Source organism: Eleutherodactylus coqui, chromosome 8 (genome assembly GCF_035609145.1).
Source record: "Eleutherodactylus coqui strain aEleCoq1 chromosome 8, aEleCoq1.hap1, whole genome shotgun sequence".
Lineage (NCBI taxonomy): Eukaryota > Metazoa > Chordata > Amphibia > Anura > Eleutherodactylidae > Eleutherodactylus > Eleutherodactylus coqui.
Genome location: NC_089844.1, coordinates 120595570 through 120619197, shown reverse-complemented (window position 1 = coordinate 120619197; position 23628 = coordinate 120595570). Strand labels below are relative to the sequence as shown.

The following is a 23628-nucleotide window of genomic DNA, read 5'->3' as shown; positions in this document are numbered from 1 at the left end:
TGGAAACTGGTCAACCCATTTAATGCCCCCTTGACAGCACTTGGCCAAAGATCTGTATCCCTATTCTAAGTTGTTACATACCCAAAGCATGACTGATTTGTCGATGCATTACTTGTCCAATTGCTATTACAGCATTGGTGAGTCAACAATGGTCATTGTTTGTCCCTTCTGCCTACACTGTTAAAGGGACAAAAAGCTGGTATATCAGTTATAGGGCTAGTGTGCATGCCCCTTGACAAAATTCATCCAAATTCTACCCAATAGCCTTCCTATGTCCATTTGCTCTGTAGATAAAGTTGTAATCGAGCTACGGGAGAAAAGATGAGCAGATGAGATATAAACTGCAATTGGTAATGTTTACCTTGTTGGCAACTTAGTTTTTATTCAACTTTATTGGGTGAAGACAGTATGAATCCAGTGCCAACTTCAGAACTCTCCCCTACCACCTCTCATTTCGAGTCAGGAGTAGAGACCACCAATAAAGTACATGGGAGAAATCAACATTTCATGGCATACAATGAAGTGACAACATTTGTATCTGCCCAATCAGTCCCATCTCGAATCATGACATCAACTATCTACCGGGAACAACACAAAAACATGTTATTTTTTTTTTACCCTGAATACACATCTTTAATAAAATCTTGCAGCTTTTTCGAGGGAAATTGACAAAAAAAAATCCCCAAATCAATTGTCCAGAAGAGAAATAAAAAGGGTTTCAAAAAGCCACAGGGTTGTCCATAAAACGATTCCATCAATCTTCCTGAACAAACGTCCAGCGGCACACAGACTATATGATTTGAAATGACTTTGACGCATTGTCCCATTTTTTTACTGTTCTGTTCTGCATCTGTTATTATTGAGTGTGAGACGAATATCAATGTAAACTCTTAACGATGAGAAGACTGTCCGCTGAACTGACCTTGGACTGTAAATACACAAATTAGGCCACGGTGGGATTCCGATATTTGCATTGGAATTGCAAAAGAACGATGAACAAGAATCAAAAAAAAAAAAAAACATCCTAAGAATTTTTTGGCATTATTTAAAAATGATTACAAAAACACTAGACAACATTAAAACAACATAAAGGATCTACTCAGCACAAATACAACAGCCAGAAGGCATTTGGCTAAAGATGCTAATAACGTATAGTCAAGTCGATCCATCCTTGGCAAGGTCATGACCTGATGCAGACCAATACATTTGATACAAGTTTCTGTACAGTCTTTCGGGTGGCCATCTATCCCATGCATTGTATGGGTCCTGTAAGACACCCTCTAGTCAGAAACATTGGTAAACCAAAGCAGCTATAGTCATTCAGCCGCAAACCGTAAGTCATGCTTAGTCCTTCTTAAGTCCTACAGTTCGTCATCTGATATAATGAGCATCATCTTCTCATTCTGTTTCTTTTTCCTGCTTGACTGTCCGTTGCTGGCAACTGGCTGCCCATTCTGTCCTTGTGATTTGCGCTCCATGTCCTGCATGGACTGTTGGGTGTACTGTTGATACGTTGGTGAGAAGTTGTGGATGGCATCTTGCACTATGTCATGGGGGCTCATTGTCTCTTTTAAACCACTGGAAATGCTTTGCATGGGTGCCACAATTGCTGTAAAAAAAAAAATAATATTAGCGAAGGTTCCTGCTTCTTTCTTTCGCCGTGGAGGACTTAAAGCCACCCCCTTCCCCCCAACAATTGAAACTGTATTATTCTTAATTTCCCCTGTTGTGGGGAAACTGAACACTTCACTGTTAGGTTCCTGATTGCTGCAGGTTCCAGCAGACCATGACATCGGTATACACTGATAACGACTAAATATTGCTTTCTGCTGCTGTTATGGTTAAAGGTGACCAATTGAGTGACTTTGACAACGGGCAGACTGTTGGTGCGCGGAGGTGTGGTGTCAGTATTTTTGAAACAGTTGCACTTGTTGGCTGCTACTGAACCACAGTGTCAAGAGTGTACCAAGACTGGTTGAACCATAGGCAGACATCCAACAGAAGATCACACGGAGGTGCCAGTTGGCATCTGGAATCTCAGCATCATCATGCCATAGTGGACCAACCAACCCAGCAGTACAACAATAGGGAAGTTAGACAAATTTCCACAGTGGCCATGTGGCATACCTTGTATCTGCATCATCACTAACTGTGCCTCGCATGGGCCTAGGAAAGACCTCAAAGGTCCTTGGACACCATAGTAGAAGGTCACTTGGAGTGACAGGTCCCTTTTTTTGCTTAACCATACGGATGGCTGTATTCCATAGGTACACCATTGGGGTTCAACATGTCACTGGTGGCAGTGTCACGGTCTGGGAAGGAGTTTCCTGGCATTGCCTAGGACAGATGGTCATCATATCACAATCCATGAATGGTGAACGCTACAAGGACCTGTTAGCTGACCATCTGCACCCATATCTTCAGGGATTCTTCCTCAACCACAGTGCCATCTTTCACATTTTGTGTCATCAAGCTCAGATCACTAGGGGGCGGTTGGAGGAAAATGATAAATGAATTCTCCACACTGCCTTGACATCCCCCCCTAACTCACCAGATTGTAACCTTATTGAACATGTTTGGGATATGCTGGAAAGGGCACCAACTGATGGAGCTACTGCAGCAGGCATGCGTGAAATTAAGTAAGGATGATGTTCACCCCCTTGTGGAATCTGCTACCTGATATCAGAAAGCTGTGATCGCCCAAAAAGGTGGACCAACCCGTTATTGAGTCGGTGTTCCTAATACAGACATCGTTCACTGTATATTCTGTACTCCCAGTTCTACATCTGGCATGGAAATATGCTGGTCGGTACAGTTACCACAACAGTATGACACCTGAAGAGTCTTGTACAAAGCTGAATTCTTTACCAATCTGAAAATCGATACATTACCCGTTGAGTTCTCTTTTTTCTCACGGTAAACCTGGCAGGTGAAGGCGTAGCGAAGAGCAATGGCTGCAAACAGCATTTCAATGCAGGTTATGAAGTTCTGATACCCGGCAGCTACTGTCCCTGCACCAACCGAGTTACCATTGATGATCTGTACTTCAGGAATAACACCACATCTCTCCAGTATCGCCAAGAGCATTCCTGCAGGAAAATGGTAGCAGGTGGTAAGAAGGCTGGTCAGATACTAAATGTCTGTTTAATGGGAACTCTCTAGGCAAAACCGATATTTTACATTATACCTATGGATTGGAGGAGATCATGAACCACTCCTTCTAGCCCTGTAAAGACTATTCCTGGACAACAGTAAGGGACTACAGAAAGCATTTACCCATCAGCCCCACTGCATGTAGATGAAGTTTGTAGTAGGAGTTGAACAAAGTAATTTCAAGTATTAAAGGGGTTATCCCACCAATTGAAGTTACCCCTGTCTACAGGATATGGGGTGACTAAAGGGGTCCGACTACTGGGACCCCCACTCATCTTAAGAACAGGGATCCTGAAGGCCCTCAATTGAATGGGGCAATAGTCAGATGGGTATCACACTTCCATTCTTGTCCAAGGGACTGAAAGGCCTGGACTGGCAATCTACCAGACTCGGCATATCCCTGGTAGGCCGACAGTCACCTAGTAGTACTACTGCTGCCATAGTTCGTGGCTGATCAGTGCAGCCAGCCCAGAGCCCACCACTGCTAGTCCTGCAGCCACCGGCCCCCATTATACAGTAATGTTGACTGTGCTTGCCATGGTCAGTAGTGATCTCTCACCTCTCCTGACCTGACGCTCTGCAAGGCTGTAGCCAACATTAAAAGGACACTGCCACTTTGTTCAGGTGGTACACCTGCTTGGATCAATCTCTGGAGGACTGCCTTACCGCTGCCACTGCCTGGGCCTGCCTATTACTACAAGAGTTTCAGCACCAGCGCCCCCAGGCGGTGAACTTCCAGCAGTTTGCCAAGAAGAATCGCCCGCTGTTCCAGAAGTCAGACATGACGCCTTGCCTGCAGACCTGCTGTAAGAGTCCCCATGGGTGTCAGTGACTGAATGGGTATTTGCTGGGTGCTCGTGCCCGGTATATCAACAAACAAATTTGTGTGATCCCTTCCTGAGAAAAAAAGATTGGGACCCGGGGGTGGGTGGCATGTAAGTATATTCCATGTTATGTCTAACCCGATGGAGCTGGAAGTCTTTGATAAGTAACTTATTTTATAGTATTAGCCATTAATATGTACCAACCTTGCCAAAATGATAGAAAGATGACTGCTTTGATAGTAAGAAACTTCAGCACAGGCTCAAAAGGGTGCAGCAGCTCCTTGGTGGCAAAGTAGAAGAGAAATAATGCGTAGAGGGCCATGCTGACGGAAAAGTTATAGATAATCGTGATGTACAGGTAACCACTCTGAGCGCTGCAAAGGCAAGAACAGAAAACAGGCAAATTACACAATATTTCAGTCCCAAATGTCTTTGAATAATTTTTTTAATTCCCTTATTTTTTTCCAAATACAACTTTTATTAATCCCCAATACAATGCTGAGATAGAACAGTATTCTCAGGGATGATCGGACAGGCCCTGTACTCCTTCTTGATAGTTATACTAATATGTAAGTATTAACTAGAGATGAGCGAGCGTACTCGTTGAGGCAGATTACTCGAGCGAGTAGTGCCATTTTCGAGTACTTGCCTGCTCATGAAAAAAGATTCAAGGGCCGGCGGGGGTGAGCGGTGAGTTGGGGGAGTGAGCAGTGGAGATCAGGGGGAGAGTGAGAGAGAGAGATCTCCCCCCCGTTCTCCCCCGCCGGCCCCCGAATCTTTTCCGGCAAGCGGGCATGTACTCGAAAATGGCGATACTCGCTCAAGTAATTTCCCTTAACGAATACGCTCGCTCATCTCTAATGTTAACCCTATAAGAGTTACAGCACCAAGATGGGCAATAGAAAATCCTGACAGTAATGTGAGGAGCAAGTATTTTATATTGCAAAATTAAGGTGTCAAGAGTCCAGATGATTCAGAATGCATTTACAGAGCTTACAAGCCTGAAACACCCTCTTTAACCCATTAATGTACTGAAAAACTTCTGAAAAAAATTCTAAGTGGAGTAAAATGAAAAAATCAGTCTACTGAGCTCCTCCTGTTCTATAACATGATGCCTGCAGTTTGGACAGCACGTTTGACCTGACAGGTTCCCTTTAAGACCCTTTCTTTTACAGGTCTTTGAATAATTTTAGCAAAAACATTTCAGAGATACTGAAGTTCACAATTTGTGTACTGGAGAGCGCTACAAGGGCATGCAATTCAACTGCTTGCCTGTAGATGGCACTAGTTTAATATAATGTTATGAACTGAGATAACAGCCTGTCACATGGTGTTTTCTATATTGGAATATGAGGGGTGAGTAGTCCAGGAGTCGTACATTGGAAACTAGTAGGCAATGCAATTTTGTAGACAAAAAAATGTAATAACTATGAGAACAGAAAATAAAAGATTTATTTAAAAAAATATTATTAGATATAAAATAAATGTTGCAAATCCAAAGTACCAGCTCACCGCATGGCTACAAAAACCATCGGGTGCAGGCACACCCCACAGTAACAGAAAACAAAAACCTCCGCCACTTCCGTTAATACCAGGATAAAAACAGTATTTTATTTTGACATCAGAGATAAAAACATTTTCCAAAAAAGTTTTTTTTGCACTTACATGTTTCGAACAGAGTTCGAACATTACATCATAAATTTTGTTCTGCTCAAACACGAGAACTCTATAAAACTGTTAATATAATCTAGGGTTGCTACAGTTGTTACCAAAAGAAATATTGGCAACGGTAAAAGAGGGCGTGGTGTAGGGGGTGTGGCTTATCAGAATATATTATTTTACTCCAATGGCTACAGTAGTAATAGTGCCCCCTCTCCGTTGCCCCTATAGTAGTTGTGCCCCCTCTCTGTGGCCCCTATAGTAATTGTGCTCCCTCTCCATGGCCCCTATAGTAATTGTGTTCCCTTTCCGTGGCCCCTATAGCAATTGTGTACCCTCTCTGTGGCCCCTATAGTAATTGTGCCCCCTCTCCGTGGCCCCTATAGTAATTGTGTACCCTCTCAGTGGCCCCATATAGTAATTGTGCCCTCTCTCCGTGGCCTTTATAGGAATTGTGCCCTCTTTCTGTGGCCCCTATAGTAATTGTGTCCCCTCTCTGTGGCCCCTATAGTAATTCTGTCCCCTCTCCGTGGCGCCTATCGTAATTGTGCCCCCTCTCTGTGGCCCCTATAGTAATTGTGTCCCCTCTCTTTGGCCCCTATAGTAATTGTGCTTCCTCTCCATGACCCCTATAGTAATTGTGCCCCCTTTCTGTGGCCCCTATAGTAATCGTGCTCCCTCTCTGTGACCCCTATAGTATTTGTGCCCCTGTCCGTGGCCCCTATATTAATTGTGTACCCTCTCCGTGGCCCCTATAGGAATTGTGCCCTCTTTCCGTGGCCCCTATAGTAATTCTCTCCCATCTCCGTGGCCCCTATAGTAATTGTGCCCCCTCTCCATGACCCCTATAGTAATTCTGTCCCCTCTGCATGGCCCCTATAGTTATTGTGCCCCCTCTCCATGACCCCTATAGTAATTCTGTCCCCTCTGCATGGCCCCTATAGTAATTGTGCCCCCTCTCCATGACCCCTATAGTAATTGTGCTCCCTCTCCATGGCCCCTATAGTAATTGTGCCCCCTCTCCGTGGCCCCTATAGCAATTATGCTCCCTCTTCGTGGCCCCTATAGTAATTGTGCCCCCTATAGTAATTGTGCCCTCTCTGGCATGTCAACACAGGAAGGTTCTCATACATGTAGAGTTGCTTTAGGCGTGCATCGTATACACAGGCAGGTATCAAGTAAAAAGTGTATGATATGAGTAACATTACTACCACAGCTATTAATGTTGCACTTGTCTGACTGCTCTTGGGATTTTTGAAGGGGTGACTTATCGTAGACAACCACATTAATATGGTGGGCGGATGAAAGTTGGTGTAAACTACTACCTTTCCCTGCAACAGCAACTACAGGAGGAATCTGATATTACATATGGCCATTCAAATGGATTCAAGCGGATAAACTGGGTTCACCAATATAGGGTGCTTTTTAGGGTCTCTCTCTAATTGGGGGACCCCCTCTATGATGTACATGTGTTCTAATGTGTAGGTGGATGAGATTAGCCAACCCCTTTAAAACTTTGGAAAAACTTTTAAAGCTTGTTAAAAAGTTGTGTGTCTATCTCTCTGATTAGTGTGTGTACAATATATTAATGTGTGTATGAACTGCCATTCAACCAACATTCCCCATGAAAGAATAATGCTGGAGCATATATACCAATTCTGCACTGTGATGTCCCTCTGTTATTCCTTCTGGAAATTTAGGAACGAATTGCTAAACGGGTGTTACCATTAAGCCATGTCAAAGAGGCGTGTCCCTACGCAGTCAGCAGTGATTGGACAATGTCTGAGTGTGCAGAAACATGTCCGCTATCGATAACACTCAGATGTCCATTTAATCCTAAATTTCCAGGAGGAGTAATAGAGGATGAGCACAATACAGAGTTCTAAGAAAAAATGCTGTAGAATTGTCATATTATGTGGAATATAATTATTTATTAAAGCAGGAGAGAGGACAGCTCCTCTTTAATATCATTTGATTTTCTGAAAGTTCCCCTTTAACGAAGCCACTTTTTAAAAAATTGCATAAAAGTGAAAATGCTGCTTAATTCCTAAAACTCACTTGAAATCCCCATCATGATATTTCCCAAATGCTTGTAGGATTATTGTGACGACAGCCATGATGGGCTTTACTATGCAGAACTGCAGGGTGGCCTGTGAAAATAGGATACCGCCATTAAATACAATGTATAAAGAACATCCAAGTCTTTATCCAATGGTGTGATATGGAAAGTGTCTGATGTTCTTGCTTCTTCTTTCATCTTGATGCTATATGTAAGCAGAGTTGCATGTAAAAGTTAGTACACCAGTAATTAAAGCCTACTATGCCAGCACAGGATATATGGGACCCCCAGGCGGTGGTTTTATTTAGTATTATATTGTTAGGTAAATCTCATTTGGAAGGGCATTGAATCATGAATGGCTGAGCGTTGCCTGTGATTGGCTGAGCACTCAGCCAATCAGACCAGTGCTTTCTGGGGGTGGGGATTTTACACCTTTTTACTTCTTTTTTCAGCTAGGGATGATTTTCAGGGAAGGGCTTATATTTCAAGCCCTTCCCCAAAAATCATCGATGCAGGGTTTGTCTGCAACCCACTGCTTTCAATGGGGTTGCAGCAGCGCCGGCCCCATTGAAAGCAATGGGATAGCATCGCAGACTTCTGCCATAGCTGTTACAGCTGTGGCAGAAGTCTGTGATGTACTCCCTAAGTTTTAATGGGGCTGCCGCTGCTGCCGCCGGCCCCATTTAAAACAATAACAGATATCGCAGAGTTTTCTTAGTGCTGCGAGGCTTGTGTTTTCACTCGCTCTCACATTGCAAGAAAACATATCGCAAGTGGGTAGGCGCCCTTAAGGAGAGTCCTTGGACCGCCCCATGTTCTAATTTTGCTGTTGGTATTATGCTGGATTCCCACACTGACACTTATGTCACAGCCCCCACATTGACAAAGCAGGTTAAAGAGTAACTGCACGTTCCTAAAATGTTTGATATGTCATAGAGACATGTAAAAAGCTTTGATCGGTGTGAGTCTGGGTGCTTAGACCCCTGCTGATTGCTGAAACGAAGGAGTTGCAGCTCTCACTGAGACCCGTTGGGTTTCGTTACTCTTTGGTTGTCTGCAGCTGCTGAACATGGGCTCATAGACGTGTATAGAAGAGATCTATAGATTTCTGTCACCCCTCTTCAGTTGTGCAGAACAGCTAAAGAGTAACCAACACAGCCAAAGGGGCACAGTACCTGGGTAAGCACCCGGGCACCCTCTAATCAAAACTTTTTGATGTTTCTATAACATGTCAAAAAAGTTTTACAAAAGTGCAGTTACGCTTTTAAAGGGAACCTGTCGTTACCTTTGTGTTCATAGCACCGGCTACATCGGTAAGACAATGAAGTATTTTACTTTACAGAATGTATCTTGTTAAATGTTTTGATCAACTCATACACTAAAAAAAATGGTATACTTTTTTCTCAGCAAGTGGTTCAGTGGGCTGGCCGGACTGTCTCCCCTAGCTGGACTGTGTTCCCTTATGCCGCCCTCTCTTGCTCTACGGTGTGATCATTTAGGAGACGTCTGCGCAGATGATTACAGATCAGGAAGTGCGGGATTAGCCGCGCTTTGTTCAATCCAGAGAATTTGTCCACAAAAGGGCTAAATGAACTGCACGATGCTGGGCCGGTGCATGCACAGTCATCCATGGAACAGTGTCAGAGAGAAGCGGTATTAGGAGACCTAATCTGGCCAGGGGAAGCAGTCCAGCCTGCCCTCCTGACCGTTTGCTGTGAATTTACATAAATTTACAAAATATGTTTTCTAAAGTACAATACTCCATCTTTTTACTGGTATAGCAGGTTTCATGCGCACAAAAGTCAGGACAGGTTCCCTGAAGGGCAGTTTCAGACGACCGTATATAGGCCAGGTATTCACGCCCAGCCGATATACGGCGTCTCTCTCTCCAGGGGGAGGAGGCTGGAAGAGCCAGGAGCAGTGCACTGAGCTCCCCCCTCTTCTCCACCCCTTGCCACTATTTGCAATGGGAGGGGCGCGGAGGGGGTGAAGCTAAGTGTCCCTCTCCCCCTGCAGAGAGAGACACCGTATATCGGCCAGCCGATATATGGTTGTCTGAATAAGCCCTTCAGAAGTAGACCTGAATTGCTATATGCTGCTATCAGATGAATAGTCTCATCAATCTATTTGATTTCATTTTTACTGTTCACCATGCTAGTGTGTTAGTTTCTTAGTATCGATCGTTATAGGCGTGGCAATACCAATTATATGTACTTTTTATTAGTTTTTTACATTAATTTTCTTCTACATAATAATACATTTTTTATGGAGAAAGGGAGGTTATCTTTTTTAAAAACTATTAGTAAGCATTTTATTTTCATCATTTAATTTTTTATTTGTAGCTCCACTGGGGACTAGACCATGCGATTGTCTGATCTCTCACATTATACACTGCAATACTTCTGTATTACAGTGTATTGTGCCTGTCGACATAACTCTGACAGCTATCTTATTAGGCCCTGCCTCTGGCCGAGTCTAACAGGTGAGCAAAGATGGAATACCTGGGGGGTTTAATATGACCCCCTGTTGGCCCACTGGATTGGGGGTGACAGTCCCTCTATCAAAGTCCTTAGACGTAATGGGAGCATCTAAGTTAGTTGCAGCAGGGTGTCAGCTGTATCTTATAGCTGATGGCACAAAATCATCTCCTGAGTTCGAGCCATTATTGCACCAAATGCAGGAAAGAACTGCACAGAGCAGGAAGGGGTTAATGGTATTTTCGTATAAATAATTTGAAAAGGGGCAGTGACACAAGACCCTCAGATGACTTCAATCACACTATGGCTCGTTTCTGTGGAGAAAGGTCAAAAGTACAAATGGTTCCATAGTGTAGTGGTTATCACGTCTGCTTTACACGCAGAAGGTCCTGGGTTCGAGCCCCAGTGGAACCAGCTTTTTTTTTTGTCTCCTTTCTTGTCTATAATTAATATAAAATGCTAAAATTATTATTTATAGCAAATAATCAGTCCACAAACATTAGTAGCCTTCAGGACCTCCAACTGGTTACCATTCTATAATATCCAGTGTTATGATGAAAAGGTTTAACACCTCGAAACACGTTATCCAACTGGTTCTCAATAAAGTATTTTTCTTATACTACTAGTAGTACCTCAAGTAGCATGATTTTCACTTCCAATAGGTCATGCCAGGATCCTAGCCTTCTACCCCCATTTACTCCATGATTACTGACACTAACATGACCAGTGGCTGATCAGTCAAACTAGGCTGGCAGCACCTATATCTATGGAAAGACAAAACCTCAAGTGAAAACCCTGCACACTACGTGCTTCCCCCTCCATTCATGACCCTCAAAAGACACACTGCCTTCTTTTTTTCATTGCTTCTATTTTATGTGTCATTTTTTGGTGTGCTTTAGGTCTTTGGAGGCAACTGGAGCCACCCAGACTGCTACAATGGTGCAAATATGTTCATACTACAGACCATTATATACCCTCCAGAAGCGATGCTGTCCATAGATGTACTTTAGTTCTCATCTCCTTCTATGAACCCTTTCTATTGAGTGACCTGAACCCTACTGAGCTCTGGGATGAACTGGAAGATCGGGTCGGGAAATATGAACAGCATCCATCTTCTTTTAGAGAACCCACAGACATTTGCAGGATGCATGGAGGGAAATACAAGCTGAGGTGTATCAGACGTTAGTAGAAAGTCTACCACGGAGAGTATCCAATGTCATAAGGGCCAAAGGAGCCCCACTAAGTATTAACATATGGAAATAAATACTATTTTTGATTCTTGTTCAGGTGTCCAGTTACTTTTGGTAGCATAGTGCACATCTGGGTTGCCTGTGAAATTTGAGGAGGTTCTCCGACCTCTACATATTTTTAGATCCCCACACAGAATGACGTTGTAGCTGCTATCAGCACAGATACAAGCCAGATTTCATAGCCAAGAATCGTATATCTATAGCAAACCCCATTCCAGCTGCATTTCACATTACCTGTTTACAAAATCGGAGGAAGCCAATGGAGTAGGACATTCCCTGGAGGCAGCAGGTCCCATAGAAGCAGCTGGATCTAATGGAACGACAGGCACATCATAAGCCAAATTATGAAGCAAAAGGACAAGTGGTGCACTATAGGGTAATAGCATGTGGACAAGGGTGGAAGCATCGGTCCAGGTGTCAGTAGTGGAGCTATCTTACCGTACGCATAAGGCCGGCTTCGTACGGCCATATTTGTGCTCGGAAAGAATAGAACCCATTGATGTCAATAGGTTTGCTCACATTTCCATATTTTTGCGTGCACATTTTGGTCATGCCAAAAAAGATACCCATAGAAGTCAATAGGGGGGTGGCAATACGCAAGGAGATGCGTGACACAGTGTGTAATTGTGCAGAAACTCATTATAATAATAATAATAATAATCTTTGTTTGTATAGCGCCAACTTATTCCGCAGCGCTTTCTGGCATGGGATAAATGGAAAACAATACAACAATTACAATGTGAGGTACATTGGGTTTGACACAAATGGGTTGGGGTGGTACAGGAGGTGCAAGGGTTTTGGAGCGAGGCATGGAGAACACAGGCAATAGGAAATTTCATGTGCAGATCAATTATTAGAAGGCAAACGGGGTGGAGCACCATAGGGAGGGGCGAGGGACTAGGTCAGGGGATTTGGTATGCCTCCATGAAGAGGTGTGTTTTTAAGGCACGTCTGAAATTTCATGCATCGGGAATTGTCCGGATGCTTTGGGGTAGAGCGTTCCAGAGGATGGGTGCTGCTCTGGTGAAGTCCTGCAGGCGAGCATGTGAGGTTCGTATTACAGGAGTGTTTAGTCTGAGTGTATTAGCCGATCGGAGTGAGCGGGCTGGGTGGTGTACTAACAGGAGGGAGGCGATGTATGGTGGCGCAGCGCCATGCAGAGCTTTATGAGTGAGGTAGAGGAGTTTAAATTTAGTTCTGCAGTGGATGGGCAGCCAATGCAGCGACTGGCATAGTGCTGAGGCGTCTGAGTAAAGACATTAGACAAATTAGGCATTTCAATTGGTGCATCTTTGTGTCCTGCATGCAGCGAAGCCTGCCCTGCGTGCAGAAAAAGTGCAATAAAATGCACATGCGTAAAAAAAGCCTAGTTCATAACGCAAAAAAGTTGCGCTAAGGCATGCGCATTTGTGTTTACGCTCATGTGAAGCCAGCCTGACTGTAGTGTAGATATGTGAAAGCCTTCACTGGCAACCAAATGCCGAGGCAGAAAGCCAAGCATGTAGTCTGTACTTACGCTATGGGCTTTCCACGTATCTCTGCCATAATTGCGCTCTCTCCGCCAAGATACTCAAAGCAGAGGCTGAGGAAGCTGTAGATAACAAAAGCTGTTGGACAAAAAGGAGAGTGAGTTTATGTGTCTGATAACAGAAAGCAAAAGTAGAGTAGCATATTGAGGTCTACTCAATGCAATGTTATGTAAAATCGTTGGAGACATTGGGGGAGGTTAATCAAGTAAAAACAAGCACACAAAAGTCACTCCGCAGAACAAAGCCAGCCCTGAGGCGCCATTGTTGTTGCAGAGTGCATTCATATACAGCAGTAGTCAGCTCACAAAACATCCCATTCGCCAACAGCAAACAGAGACCTTGAAAATGGTGAGAAATGTAAACATTGGGCCTCACTTATCAAAATCTTTTGAGCGACTTTTGAGCGATAATTGTTGTGTGCTTTTACAGCGCAGGATGATTGCTCAAACGTTGAGCGATCACCTTGTGCTCCGGATGATGCAAAAGATAAGCGGGGGTGGCGCTTGTCCTCCGCATCCAGCTGTTCACCGCTCGGAACGCCCGGCTGTTATACAGCGGAGCGCTCCGAGTGGGGGATGTAGAAGACAAGCGGGGCCGCTTGTCTTCTGCATTCAGCTGTTCCCTGCTCGGAGTGCCCGGCTGTTATACAGTTGAGCGATGCGAGCGGAGAATGCAAAAGACCAGTGGGGCCGCTTTTCTTCTGCATCCAGCTGTTCTCTGCTGAGCGCTCTGAACGGGATATGCAGAAGAAAAGCGGGGACTCTTGTCTTCTGCATCCAGCTACTCTCTGCTCGGAGCGCTCGGCTGTTATACAGCTGGACAGCTATGTTCTTCATATCCCGCTCAGAGCGCTCGGAGAATAGGATACAGCTGAAACAATAGTATCAGCCGTATCCTGCTGTGAATGCCTGATAAGGCTGATCGTTATCTTTCAGCATGCTGAAAGATCAGCGATTCCTTAACGAAAACTGCACAATGTCAGTGCAATTAGAGACAACATTTATCGCTCAAAAGACGGATCTGAGCGATTTTCGAATGAAAATCTTTCCGTCTAAATGGGCCTTAAGAAAGTCCTTGTTGCCCATAGCAACCAATCACAGCGCAGCTTTCATTTCAGAAACTGCTCTGTTAAAATGAAAGCTGCGCTGTGATTGGTTGGGTAACATGCAACAGTCTGTAAAGGTCTTTTTAGACAAGCCGATTTATTACTTGAAGGAGCGAATGAACAGCGTCACCGCTAGCTCCATTCGCTGTCATTCCGCCTGTTTATACAGATACATCGTTGGCTCGTTCAGCGAGAATCGTTCCGTCTTCCACATTCACTGTATAAGTGATGAGAACAACTGAAGGCGCGTGTTTAATCTGAACGATACGTGAACGAGCCAACGATGGTTTTTATGCCTGCAGAAAATGAATGATGAACGAACAGTTCATCCTTTAGTCTATGGCTCGCCTTTACACGGAGCAATTATCACTCACTTTCACTCATTTGAACAATTTTTGAATGATATTTGTTCCGTCTAACAGAACCTTAAAGGCTCATTCAGATGAACGATTTTACGCAGCTAAGCTAAGTTACACGCGCTAAAAAATCGCGAATACTAGAACCAAGGGTTTTCTTGTGGAAACGTTCAGATGACTGATTTTAAGCCACGCAAAAAAAAAATAATTAAAAAATCACACCTAAAAAGATAAAACATCAGCGACTGAGATTCCCTGCTGCGCAAAAAATTAGGTTTGAATGAGAAATTGGCTCGCCTAAATGGACCTTTAGATACACTGGTGTTTAATCAGGTGGGCTGTCACTACCGCTCACGTCATCCACTGACCGCGAGTGATGGAGTCCAATCACCTGATATTAGTGCAAGGCTCCATATCTAAAGAGACACAATGAAGGCAAAAGGGGTTTGGGGATGGGTGCAAATCAGCCCCCATGTGGACCCAGACTTAGAGCACCTTCACACAGGGAAGATACTGCGGAATGTCTGCAGCAGAAAATTTTACTGAAAATTCCGCAGCATTTCTGCATCCAAAGCAAAGTCAAAATTCGCACTATTCGGTGAAGATTTTGAATGGAAATCAGCTGCGTATCTGAAGCCAATTTCAGTAAATATAGCGCTTCTACTCGCCTCTGAAGTCTTTGCGCTGTCAGCGTAGCCCATCTCCCGGCAGACTTTAGTAACCGTATCACCGCTGGTCTGGTGATACCACCTCCACATCATCTGACCAGCAATGCTGCGCTCACTAGAGACCGCTGGGTAGCTGGTGAGAGGCTGCGCTGATAGTGTGAAGACTTGGGAGGTGAGGGACATGCAGCTGGTTTCAAATCAAAATCCACATCAACGGTGCAGATTTTGGATGCAGAAATGCTGCGGAATTTGCAGTGGATATTCCGCAGCATTTCTATTCGCTCTCAAGGCCTCATATCCACTGGACAATTAGAATTAGGCAATCTGCGCGGGTGTCCCGCACGCGTGACCCGCGCCCATAGGGATGCATTGGACACCCACAGGTAAGTAAATACCTGCGGATGTCATTTTTCCCTGCCGTGCGAATCGCACGTGCGGGAAATCACCCGCAGCATGCTCCATTTTCTGCGGGTCTCCCGCACGGACAGCTCACGCAGGCTTTCATAGAAGCCTATGGAAACCGTCCGGATTCATGGTACACCCGCAGCTGAATTTCTGCTCTCCAGCACGGGAGAGCAGGAGTTAAAAAAAAAAAAGAGTGCATGGCGCTGCCAGCGTGACGAGCACATCCGCCGGGCAGAGGGAAAGAAGATCCGGCCACGATGGACGGAAACCCACAGCATCCGGACAGGTGAGTTAAATCATTTTTCAGGCCTCATGTCCGTGGGAAAGGAGGGACCCGCTGCGGCATTCTGCATGGAGAATCCGCGCGGGCCCGAATTTCCTAGTGGACATGAGGCCTGAGTGTACATACCTTTAGGCCACTCTCACACATGCGCTTTCTACCACGTTCAAAATGCCGCAGTAATCGCAGTCCAACGCTCCCATTGATTTAAATGGGGCCTCGCAGACCTGTTCGGGTGCTCTATTTTGCAACGTTTTCATACTCTTTAATGCACCTCATCACCCTTCACAATGACGGGGTGCATTAAAAAACGCTGTCGAACCTTCGTTAGAAAACACCAATAAAAATCACTGCAAAACGCCGCAATCAAAATTGTCGTTTTGCCGACACCATGTTTAAGAGTGGTCTTACGGGTCGTTTTACAGTGGCCAATTTTTGGTCCTATGTAACAAGCTGAAAATTGCAGCTATGGGGGCAAACAATCGTTAGTACAATCGTTCATTCCCATAGAGGTGGCTATACATCTACACATTCACACAGGGAGATGTACAACCAACCAACAAGCAGATTTATGCTTGCTAAGAAGCCAAGATTAGTCAATGCTCATGCCGATAATGGGGACTACGATACTTCTTGTTTACTTTCAGCATTCAGTTCTAGGTTTAGTGTTCCTTTAACTGAGTTATTCAGAAGTTATGTGGAGTTTTCAGGCATTAGGAGGAGTTATACTTTAACTTTAGGTCCTCACCTTCATAGCAATCCCTAACGGAGTCGAAATACACATAGTATTGGTCATTGCCTATGAGCAAGAGACTTAGCCAGGAGTCGAAGGCGTAAATTGGTACAATGAAGAGGATCCGGATGATGTACCGCTGCTCGTTAGGAATAGTGTAATTTCGGAGATGAAGATAGATCTGTAAATGAGATTTTAAAAAAGCACATGTTATAGGCTAAAGTGCTTATCAATCGAATGACGTCAGAGTTCACTTGTGCAGCCTGTTTATACAGGCAGATATGGTACTGGTGCATCTTGTCTCCACAGAAACTGAGGGTGCATAAATGGGTTGGCCTGGCTCAGTAAAAGGGAAGGGGCAGGTGACGCCCCTAGCAGTGGATTGACTGCTGCTCCCCGCCGCACACAGCATGTCAGGTCCCGCAGGTACCAGGTTAAGCCACGATAATGACAGCATGGGACGGCAGCGATGACAGATTTCAGCAGAAAAGGGGCACCGCCGGCCAAGAGACTGACAGTGAGAGACAGGAGCGGAGCTGATCCCGTGCTTCTCTTCCTGCAATGAACAGCGGCGCTGCCTTCACCGGTGGTGGCGCCTACATTCATCCAGGGATGGTGAGAGCGGGCCCCTGTTAAGCGGCACTGGAGGAGGACTGGAGCACAGCACCGGGGAGACTGACAGCGCAGGAGTGGCGAGGGGATAAGGGAGATCGGCGGGGTGAGTGACAGGAGGTGGGAAGGGAAATGATGGCATGGGTGCCTCTGCAATGGCACCTCCGCTGAATAACAGCCGCCACCTGGCATGCTGTCTGCGGGGGGGAAAAGATGGCCATTACGGGGTAAGACATGCGGCACCTCACAAGTTAACAGCCGGGACCTCACATGGTATGTGTGGCGGAGAGTTAGGGTTATAACTGTGGGTTAGGGTTTGGCTTAGGGTTATGACTGTGTGCGGGGAGCAGCTGGAACCTGGGGACCTCAGATGCTGATAGGCGGGACGTTACATGCTGTGTGCGGGGAGCAGCCAAAACACTGTTGGGGGCGTGACCTGCCCCCTCCCCTATAACTGAACCCAGCCAACCAATGTCTGAACCCTTTCTTCCGGTGGAGACAAGATACACCAGTACTGGCAGATAAATTGTTTGCTTGCTAAATCATTCACATTCACTGTATATGAGTGAATGCGAATGACTGAATGATCGATATTTAAAACGAACGATTAGCGAACGAGCCAACGATGATTTTTATGCCTGCATGAAATGACCGATGACTGATAAGCGAACAAATTATCATTCATAGTTCGATTGTTGGCTGCGTTTACACTGATTATCGTTCATTTTGGTTCGTTTAAACAATTTTTTTGAATGATTACTGTTCCATGTAAAGGAGCCTTTGCAGTAGAAAAAACTAGGTTGGCAATGACGCCACCAGTTTCAATCAGGTCTGCTCTACCTGCATGCAGACCAATGAATACCTGAGGCTGAGCCAACAGGAAGAGGGAGATACTAGTCTGTGAGCAGACATGGTGCGAAGGTCATTTACCTGATCAAATATCATTTGGGCCAGTGGCAGAAGGAGATATCGCTGTAGGTATGACAACATGAAGAACAGGCAATAAACCATGAGATTTGAGCAACTTTGCCTTATTGCACATACCCAGTTAATGATTTGAGGATATAGACAATGATACTGAGTCACAGCAACTGACACCTCGCCTTATGACTCAATACATTATGTGGGATCCACTGTCGTCTCATAACCTTCCCATCTCCCACCAATGGCTTCATACAGAATGTATCATCGTGGAAACAAAAACACTATGACGGGGTTATTGCTGATGGAAAGGAAAAACTGTACGCTTAATTACTCATGTTAAATAATAATAGATGAGTGACATATGGCTTCTGTATTTATAATAGGTTAGAAATGAGGTCATCTGGGTCACACCTCGGCAGAATGCATAATATCCAATATTACGCATGATGGAAGGATATGGATATTATGTAACAAATGTTTCTATATTCAGGACACTAATGCCTATATTAAAGGCGTTTTCCTAGTGATATATACATTGATGGGCCACCAATGTGTGATCCTAACTGATTGGCAGAAAGAATTCATACAAACAGGGCCGAACCATAGTGTCTGGCACGGACACAGCTATGTGCCTAGAAAAACGCTCTAAGGACTGATGAAGGTTAGACCCCTACCGTTCACTACTGGTAAGACAAGCCATCAATGTACAGTTGTGGGTAAAAATTTATGAGACTGACTCAATTTTGGGGGTTTTCATAAAGTTTGCTGCTTCAGTTTTTTTTTATCTTGTAGTCAGATGTCTCTATGGTTACTAAAGTACAATTCTAAGCATTTTATAAGTTTTAAACTTTTATTGACAAATGCATCAAATTTAAGCAAAGACTTTACAGTGTTGACCCTTATTTTTCAAAACTAATGCAATCCGTCCTGGCATGCTGGATATCAGTTTTTGGTCCGGATCCTGACTTATGGCAATCTATTCTTGCCTAATCAGTTGCTTGGAGTATATCCCAATTTCTGTGTTTTTGTTTGTCCACCCGCTTTTTGAGGATTGACCATAGGTTCTCAATAGGATTGAGATCTAAGGCATTTCCTGGTCATGGACCCATAATTTCAGTGTGATGTTCACCAAGACACTTAGTTATCACTTTTGCTTTGTGACATGGTGCTCCTCCATCTTGCTGCAACAAAGCAATGTTCATCACCAAATTGCTCCTGGATGGTTGGGAGAAGAGTTTGGATACCACTGTGTATTCATGGCAGTGTTCTTAGGTAAAATTGTGAGTGAGCCCACTCCCTTGGATGAAAAACAACCTTACTCATGCATGGTCTCAGGATGCTTTACTGTTAGCATGACATTGGACTCATGGTAGCGCTCACCTTTTCTTCTCTGGACAATCATTCTTCCAGATGTCCCAAAGAGTCTGCAAGGGGCTTCATCAGAGGGAATAACTTTACCCCAGTCCTCTGCAGACCAATCCCTGTAGTTCCTGCAGAATGCTAGTCCGTCCTTGGTGTTTTTCTTGGAGAGAAGCAGCTTTTTTGCTGTCCTTCTTGACACTAGGCCGGCCTCCAAGAGCCTTCACCTCATTGTGTGTGCAGATACACTGTCACCTGCCTTCTGCCATTACTAAGCTAGCTCTGCGCTGGTGTTGAACCAATCCCATATCCGAATCCTCTTTAGGAGACTCGTCCTTAAAGATTCGGGGGCCGCCGCGGCTGACAGGTGGGTCGCGGCGGGGAGCAGGGGAGAGCAGGCGGGAGAGAGAGAGAGATCTCCCCTCCGTTCCTCCCCGCTCTCCCCCGCAGCTCCCCGCCCCGCGGCGACCCCCGAATCTTTAAGGACGAGCAGGGAGATACTCGTCTAAGGCACATTACTCGAACAAGTAGTACCTTAGCGAGTATACTCGCTCATCCTTAAATGTAACAGATGGAGTCAACAAAGAATAAGAAATTCTTTTTGTGTTCCTGGCTATAGCAATCCTGCTCCTTCTTTCTCCTAACCAGCAGCTCCTCAATCTAGTGCTTCTCACTTACATTCTGCAGCAGCAAATGGTCTTTTATATCAAGACAGCCACCCAATCACAGCAAGTGCAGTGAGCATGCTCAGTTCCATTGCACAAAAGTTGTTGCAGATTTTGACGAATTTCTACATGCAGACCCCATGACAGCTTTAAATCCTTGGGGTGTCTCTCTTATATTTCCATAAAACTCCTTTAGTAGTGTATGGGGAGTCACATGCCTTCAGTGCATACAGAGCGTTCCTAACTCTCAGAGGGGTCAGGATTGGACTTGTTGAATTTACAACCTATGTACTATGAACAATTTTAATATTTGATTGTATGAGTAATCCGCCTCAAGATCTCATTACAAATGCTCAGGATCATAAAACTGTAAGCGGGCCTTAAAGGGGTTACGCTAAGATAGAAAGTTATCCCTTATCCACATCTATGATCAGTAGGCATCCAACCACTGGGAACCCATTGATTCCAATAACATGGGTCCTGAAGATCTCCACATGAATGGAGCATAAGTCATGAATGCACACTGCTGCTCCATTCATTTCAAAGGGAGTGCTGGAAATTGCTGAGTACACGGCTTGGCGATATCTGGCACTCCCATTGAAATGAATGGAGCACCAGCGATGCGTGACCTCTGCTCCATCCATTCAGGATCTTTGGGACCCCCATTCTCTGAAAACTGAGCAGTTGGACCCACACTGATCAGAACTTTATCCCTTCTCCTATGGATAGCGAACAACTTTCCATCTTGGCAAAACCCCTTTAAGGAAGACTACAGAAAGGATGATCAAATCTCCAGTCAAAAAGGAGGCGAAAGTTTGACACAAAGTTCTTCTTTGGGAAAAACATCTATGGCCAAGAACCTATTAGTTGCACTCAATGCCAGGAAGCTGCCCTCTAAATGAAAAGCAGCTTTCTACTCAAAACCGATTAATGTATTCAGGGACCTGAGAGAATGGGATTCCACGAGAACCCTATCTATGTATTCAGGACATAAAGTGCTGCATACCAAAGCAAATGAAACAGAAGCAGAGTCCTTCTTAAAGACCCTTGTTTTTGTTTACAAATATCAGAGACTGCAGCTCCTTTTTGCTAATATCATTATGTCCTCAGTACACATCCCATATCCCAGAGATGCTGAATGCAAATAAATACACCTGGCGGCGAGCCTTAGTATGCAATATTCACCCTCATGGGACGAATTAGAGTACAAGATACATTACAAAATATCAGCACATACGGCGCTCAGATCAATTAACTTTATTTATGCAAAGCCAAAGAAACAATTTACCATAATTATAATCACATTTGAGAAGGAGATAAGATGAAATCCTTTAATTCAATATCTCCCTGGCTGTGTTACTTATTAATCACGCTCCATATCGCCACATGACACAGTGCAGAACTGCAGCACTCATGTTGTACCCGTGCACCTAGTCCCTTGTTTGTCTCTAATTCTTAAAGGGCACTCTCAGAATTGTAAGAGGGCACTATCCTGATGGGGATTGTTTCTTTTTCTATTATTGCAATTGTTCTGTTTCTATATATTGCTTAACCCCTTAAGGACCAGGGTGTAAGAGGACCAGACACTTTTTAAAGATTTTACCCATGTAGTAGTTTTACTGCCCTATTTTTTTTCTTCAGCTACCAGAATTATTTTTGCTCCATTTTTTTCCCCGTGACATTTAGAGCAATTTTTTAATATCTCTTCTCACTGACTTTATTTTTCTGTTTTTTAGTTGTATTAGGGATATAAAAAAAAAACTTAAAGGGAAAAAAGACTCCTGCGCTCAGAGTAAGGGCTTATTCACACTAACGTATATCACCCGGCATTTTCACGGCCGGCCGATATATGCTACCATGTGATTCATGGGGCCGGCGTATATGCCGTCGGGCGGAGGGAGACAGCTTAGCTCTCTGCTAAGCTGTCTCCCCCTTTGACGCCTCACCTCCTCTCTCCTCCCCTCCGGCTGCTTGCAATGGGAGGGGGCGGGGCAGAGCTAAGCCTAGCTCCGCCCCGCCCCTTCCCATTGCAAACAGCTGGAGGGAAGGAGAGAGGAGGAGAAAAGAGGGAGGGAGTTTAGCAGTCACGCTGCTAACCTCTCTCACACCTCCCTTCACCAGCCGCTGTCATTGGCTCCCATAGGCTGTAGTCCGGCCAGGAAGATAGTTCCAGGACTATCTTTCTGGCCTGGAGTAAAAGTGCCCAGTCGGGCGCTTTCACGCCACGTGAATACGCCTGTGTGATCTGATGCATTGGAATCCAATGCATCAGATGGTAATGTATATCGTCCGTCCGTGTATACATAAAACACAGGAAACAAAGAGATAAAACAAAAAAAAAAATTTATATATAAAAAAATTCATAAGTCAAGTGTTAGAAGTGCACAATTTCTGAGAAATAATAAATTATAGAGGAAAATTCATTAAATTTTTTCCCCATTTGAAAAAAAAGCGTTTATCAACTTGAGGGTTATTTCACATGATTTTAACATTATAGCATTTATGGTATTATCAGGGGTGAAGCACATAATAAATCAAATAGAACGGAATAAAAGGGATGTGTCTATATAAAACTCTAAACATACGGGAACATGATCAGATGAATTGATTGGGCTGATATATCATTAAGAATAAATACATTAAAAACATGAAGTCCATAGATTACAGCAGTAAAAATATCAGACTTGGGAACTCATATCAGAATGTTGAATATGTATGTTGAGTGTGACAGTTTAGTGTATAAAATGATCAAGGGAATCACATGGACATAAAAAGATTTAGGAGGTAATTCTCATACAAGGTATACAGCAGATGGGGTATACAAGTTGATAAATGCTCAGGGACACCCAGTTGGTGACACCAAGTGGTCATGCAATCGGCAGGTCGAATAGAGGAAGTAACACTTCCACTTTTTCTCTGCACTACATAGTGCTCATTATAAAGGAGAAGGCAGAAGTGGTTAAAAAACGCTTTTGCCTTCTCCTCTGGGTCCTCGGCTGCGAGTAACAGCGAGGAACTAGACTGTTCCTGCTTGATTGCAGGACATTTAATTCCACACCAAATTTTTACTATTGGCCGGGATTAAATTTACTGTGTTTGGTCCTTAAGGGGTTAACACTGTTCCCGCTGAGTGCTGAATAAATCAGTTAATTGCAAGATGGATACGAGCCCTGTTTATTCCCACGTTAGCAAGACCGAGACTGGGAACCAGAGTTAGGAATGGCTGGTACAAACGGCACAGGCAATGTCCAGCTCACCAGGATCAGGATCGACTCATAGATAGTGTAGTCTCTGGAGGGTCGGGGGCCTACCTGTAATCTGGATGTCAGAGTCCTCCAGAGGAAACTTTGTGTCAACATCATCAGCCCAGCTACGGCTCTTCAGGATTGGGCGCTCAGTCACCGCTCAGTCTCCAGTTTGTACCAACCGCCTCTCATTCCGGCTCACTAACGCAGAAATGAACAGGCTGCGTATCCATATTGCAATTAACCAATTTATTCAACATGAACAGTGGGCTTGCTTTCTCTCTGAGTGCTGAGGGAACAATCCGTGGACCTCTGTAACATGTCC

The 23628-nt window shown here is 44.5% G+C and overlaps 1 protein-coding gene and 1 non-coding gene across 2 annotated transcripts in view; one reads left to right on the top strand and one right to left on the bottom strand.

The window, feature by feature from the left end:
* Nucleotides 1-373: 373 nt before the first annotated feature.
* TMEM184A (transmembrane protein 184A) overlaps nucleotides 374-23628 on the bottom strand; it is a 46621-nt gene continuing 23366 nt past the window's right edge. Inside the window, exons 3-9 of the mRNA XM_066576319.1 lie at nucleotides 16514-16679; nucleotides 12939-13029; nucleotides 11657-11732; nucleotides 7695-7786; nucleotides 4182-4351; nucleotides 2892-3089; nucleotides 374-1609 (exon numbers count right to left, since the gene is read on the bottom strand). Of these exons, the coding sequence (XP_066432416.1) occupies nucleotides 1362-1609; nucleotides 2892-3089; nucleotides 4182-4351; nucleotides 7695-7786; nucleotides 11657-11732; nucleotides 12939-13029; nucleotides 16514-16679 (1041 nt within the window). The 3' untranslated portion in view covers nucleotides 374-1361. The remainder of the gene's footprint in view (nucleotides 1610-2891; nucleotides 3090-4181; nucleotides 4352-7694; nucleotides 7787-11656; nucleotides 11733-12938; nucleotides 13030-16513; nucleotides 16680-23628) is intronic.
* Nucleotides 10514-10586, top strand: TRNAV-UAC (transfer RNA valine (anticodon UAC)). The gene has a single exon. It is a non-coding gene; the product is annotated as a tRNA-Val (tRNA).